This window comes from Myotis lucifugus, unplaced genomic scaffold (genome assembly GCF_000147115.1).
Source record: "Myotis lucifugus unplaced genomic scaffold, Myoluc2.0 scaffold_614, whole genome shotgun sequence".
NCBI lineage: Eukaryota > Metazoa > Chordata > Mammalia > Chiroptera > Vespertilionidae > Myotis > Myotis lucifugus.
Genome location: NW_005871662.1, coordinates 199,189 through 203,777, shown reverse-complemented (window position 1 = coordinate 203,777; position 4,589 = coordinate 199,189). Strand labels below are relative to the sequence as shown.

Below are 4,589 nucleotides of genomic sequence, written 5' to 3'. Positions count from 1 at the left end.
CCCAGAACAGGTGCCCCGGGGAATGCTTAGGAGGCTCCACCTCGAGCCCTGCCACGCCCTGGTGGAAACCTGGCTCCTCACAAACCATGGGGGTCCAGCCTCAGAGCGGGGCAGGCTGGCGGGCAGTCTTCCTGTTTCCGGTGGCCTGGGGGAACCCGGAAGCCCTGGGGAACACCAGACCTTACAGACCTAGGGGCTGAGACAGATCTTCCCAAGACTTCTGGGTCCAACCGTGGGATTTTTCCCAGAAACTTTTTTATGGGCTCAGGACACTGCTTGTCAGATCTTAAGAGCCCCCTAGCTCCCCCAATCAGGGAAGTCTTGGCCTGAGAAGTGGCTCAACCTCTGGTGGTCCTCAGACATGGCGCTGCCAAGCCCTCGTGGGCGGTACCGAGGCCCTTATGTAGGCAAACCGAACTCAGGAATTGCACACAGGTCTGAGGGCTGAGCAAGTCCTTGGCAAGAACTGCTTGTCCTTCCCATCAGGTGGTCTCTGCGGGTCCGAGAACAGATGTTTCCATTGAGTCACAGCTCCTGCCGACAACTGGGTTTCTGAGCACCAACCCCACAGAAAGCAACTAAAAAACCGGATGTGGGGACAAGCCCCGAGGACCTCAACTGCGACTTCTCTCGGGGAAAGACGAAGGGCAGCCTCACGGGCTCTTCTGACAAACCGCCCCCTCCTGGTCTTGCAAAAGCCCCCTGAGGCCCGAGGCTGGTACTGACACTCGACCACAACTCCGATGAGCAAGTACGCATATGGCCAGATCTGCAGAGGAGCAGCCAGGCCAAGAGCATCTTAGAAACGTGACCATGCTGAACAGCTACTGACGTCGTCGCAGAAAACCACTCTGCCTGGACGTAAGCCCTTACCTTGTATTTCAGACTCCACCCCCTGTGCCTCCCAACAAGCTGGGCAGCCTCCAGCCCGTCACGAGAGTAAGATAGTCACTGTGGGAATTAAGCCCAGCTTCCTCCTGCCCCCCCCACACACACAACCCGCCAGCCCAGCCTGCATCCCAGCCTGCATCCCACTCTGGCATCTCCAGCACTGATGCCCGTCGGGGCACCAACGTGAATGGACCTGGAAACTGTAAACCAGAAAGCCTAAGTCGGTGGGATCTTCATGGGGGTGAGACACTATTTCAGTGTTCAATTCTCCAAGGACAGCTAGAAGTTTTCTTCCTTTAATAAAAAAATCCCAGACACACTTTGAAGTCCCAGAGAAAACCAGCAACAGAAGGAAGTGACCCCCCGACAGGGGTGCTGGAGAGCCAGCACCATCAGGAAAGCTCCAGGCTCAGGCGCCACATCTGCCTTGTCAGGAGCTGGTCTACAAATAAATTACAAAACGCTGTTTGGGGAAGACACAGCTGAACTGTTTCTTTCCCTCAAGGGCCGCAGGGATGGGCCGACTACAAATCAGTCCGTGAGCTGGCCGCCTTGGGGGCGTACTTGGGCATCAGTTCATGGATCTTCCGGATGTAGTCGGACTTTTCTGCACAGCCTTTGCATGTCTCCCCCCAGTCGTCCAAGATCTTCTTTAGCTCTTTAACTCGCAGCTTTTTCAGGTCCACCGTGCTCAGGTCGATCTGCTTGTCTGGAGGAGAGCAGGAGAGTTACCAGCTGGGCGGGGCGGCCACAGACCCCCAGCAGGCCCAGGCTGGATCCCCTGCACAGCCAAACCACCCCTTAAACAAGTGGCCCTACTGGTCATGGGGAGACAGTTCCAGACACACACAGGTGTGCGGTCCCACGCCCCCGAGGGGGAGGTTGGCCTCTTCACCAGGAAGGCTGGTCTCATGCTGGCAGTGTCCACCAGACACGCAGTGTCACCAGGGACAGGGATGGAGGAATGTGGCTCCCCCTCGCCCAAGCGCCTCTTGAACAGTCATGGTAGAGGTCAAGTTACGTAAAATGACCGTTTCAGGGCGACAGAGCGGGTAGATCCCCCCGCCCATTTCCCAGCACAGGCCCTGGTCAGGCCCCGAGTCAGGAGCTCACGCTCCACTCCTTGTGACCGAGAGAGGCCTGCGCCAACCGCACCTCCCAGGGGCTCTCTCGCAAGTCCAGGCCTTGACACACGTGGGTGAATACAGGACTTTGGACACGCAAACCACAATGAAATGTGTTGGTGACAGTGAAACGTCATAGAAGAAAACAACTCTTCCTGGTCCTGCCCCTTCTTTCCCAGCAGAGACCTACGTACAGGAGACGCCGCGGCAGCCGCAGCTCCTGGCCTGCCTGGACACGCACTTCCTTTCAAAATTATAAAGCGCTTGCAGCCAGGAAAGCCCGTTAAACCAAGGAAGGCCACACCACACCTCTCTTCAGCCCTCAAACCCATGTCCCCAACTTTGCCCAGATTAACAGCCAGATCTTTCTTCACCAACCTGCAAGGCGCCCTGTGCCCAGCTCACCACCTGTCATGCCACACTGGCTGTCTGTGCCCTGCCTACTTCCTCTGTCTGGAATGTTCTTCCATTCCCTTGGCTAATGTCCCACCTCCTACAAAGTTTGCTGAAAGGTCACCCCAATGATACCTATTCTGACCTCCACCCATCAGGATGCCAGATCTGCACCCCGCACTTAGCACCGTCTGCCACGTTCAGCCACATACGCACGAGGGCTCTTGGGTATCACCCCACGACGCTGGCACCGAGTCGCAGAAGGCCTGTGGCGTAGGCCCGACCACTCACCGTACTTCAGCTCGCAGATCTGGCTGTCTTTCTTCTTGAGTTTCTCGCAGATTTTCTCCACGGGGATGTGGTGGGCCAGCGGCTTGGACACCTCGTTGATGATCTTGGTGGCCGCGTCATCCGTGGCCCCAATGTAGTAGCACTGCAGCAAGAAAGGACACGGCCTCAGGAGAATGCCCTGCCGTCTGAGCACTTCCTCTCTCTGCAGGGGCCTCCTTTCCCCAGGCTGCGCCCGTCCTGGCGGTCAGACGCAGTCCGCGGGAGCCCCGAGTCGTGACACGCTGTCCCAGAGCTGGCAGCCACCACATGAGGCTAAGAGCCACCAGGGTTCAATCCTTTAAACAGACAGACAGACAGACAGAACCAGACTGCCAAGGACATGAAAGCTACAAAAGACACGCCTCACTGGGGCTCCTGGCCTCCATGGGGCCCCGGCCCACCAGGTGCACACGGTACCTCTGTCCTCGCTCATGCCGAGCTCGTTCTGGCCTCTGGGCACTCCCACTGCAGTTCCCTCGGCCTGGGCTGCTCTTCGCCCACCCATGACCCTTCCCTCTCCACCCCACCATCCCTTTTCCTCCTGACACCCACCCTGCGTCCGTCCTTTGCCTGTCACTCTCCTCCCCGGGGAGTCCCAGTGCCGGCACCGAGCAGGTGCGTAGTCAACAGTAACCGGACAAACATGTGACAACCGCAGAGAAAGCACGTCAGTCGGGCATGAGTTCACCCCGAACTCACTCGGGCCTCCGCCCGGGCCTGCGAGGAGGGGTCACCAGCTACTCACCAACCGATTCTCTTTGCCTCTCGCTTCGCGGCAGAAGTTTACAAGTTCTTTTTCGATAGAGGCCGGTGAGAAGGTGACATCTCTGTCTTTGAGGTCCTGGTAAAATCTTCCCAGATAAGAAACACAAACTGGAAAAGAGAGAAAGGAGAGGATGCTCAGCCACCGCCCAGCTGCACCCGACCCGCGGGAGGTAACGCGGCAGCCGTTTCCGCAGGAGGCAGCGGGAGGCGAATTCACGGCGCCCGTTTTTCTCCGGGGCTCACAGTCGGCAGAACGCGGGCCGGTCCCCGGGACACCCAATGCCCACAAACAGCTCCTCCCTCTTCCTTCCATGAAGTCTGAGCCCAGACTGAACGCGGCCTGGAGATGGCCTCACTGTGACCTCACAAACGGGCAAACCGGCGGCCGGAGGGCAGACGAGCCAGCTGCTGCCGATTTCCACACACACCGGCCCCGCGGTGCCGGCCGCCCTCCGAGAGCCTCTGCCCAGGGGCGGGGACGGATGAAAGCTCCGCGATGTGCCCATGTCAGGCCGTTCTCAGTACCACCGGGTCCTAACTTTTTCTCGCCCCACGTGATGTTTTCTATGCCCGGCCCGGCCCCTCTTCGGGCAGATCCCGCTGGGACAGGCCGCCGCCGCCCGCCCCGGCCCCGGCCCCGGCCCCTCAGCGTCTAGTCAGGCCCGCCCCGCCCCACCGTACCTTCGCAGTCGCCCGGTCGCAGCGCCCGGCCGCCCGGCAGCACGCTCAGAGCCAGCGCCACCGCCAGTCCGTGCGTGCCCACATCCTCCACCGCCGCCGCCGCCGCCGCCGCCCGACTGAACCGCGCCCGCCGCGCCTCCAGGTCCGGCCGCACGCGCAGCTCCCCATTGGTGGTCAGCCCGCGCCCTCCCACACGCCGCGCCTCCATTGGACACGCTGCCAAGAGCCCAGACGGGCGGTTCCACGCTGGCCTTTCTCAATTGGGTTGGAGGCGTAACCCCTTGGTCCTAGATAGTTGTCGGCCGCTGATTGAAGCAGGGGGACTGCGGTAGCGGGGGCATGTATTTTGGCGAAAATTATAAGCGTAAGAACGCAATTTTGGAGGGGGCTCTTTTTGTGGCGGAA

General features: G+C 59.9%; 2 protein-coding genes across 2 annotated transcripts in view; both read right to left on the bottom strand.

Moving 5' to 3' along the window:
- Positions 1 to 88, bottom strand: part of RBM15B (RNA binding motif protein 15B) — a 4,003-nt gene extending 3,915 nt beyond the window's left edge. The window contains 1 exon segment of the mRNA XM_014447112.2: positions 70 to 88. Coding sequence (XP_014302598.2) covers positions 70 to 88 — 19 coding nt within the window.
- A 1,077-nt stretch (positions 89 to 1,165) lies between these two features.
- Positions 1,166 to 4,392, bottom strand: MANF (mesencephalic astrocyte derived neurotrophic factor). Its single transcript, XM_006104846.3, has 4 exons — positions 4,185 to 4,392; positions 3,484 to 3,611; positions 2,700 to 2,841; positions 1,166 to 1,600 (listed from the first exon to the last, which is right to left on the bottom strand). Exons 1-4 carry the CDS (start codon positions 4,390 to 4,392, stop codon positions 1,416 to 1,418), a joined length of 663 nt encoding a protein of 220 aa, XP_006104908.2. The 3' UTR covers positions 1,166 to 1,415.
- Positions 4,393 to 4,589: the final 197 nt, after the last annotated feature.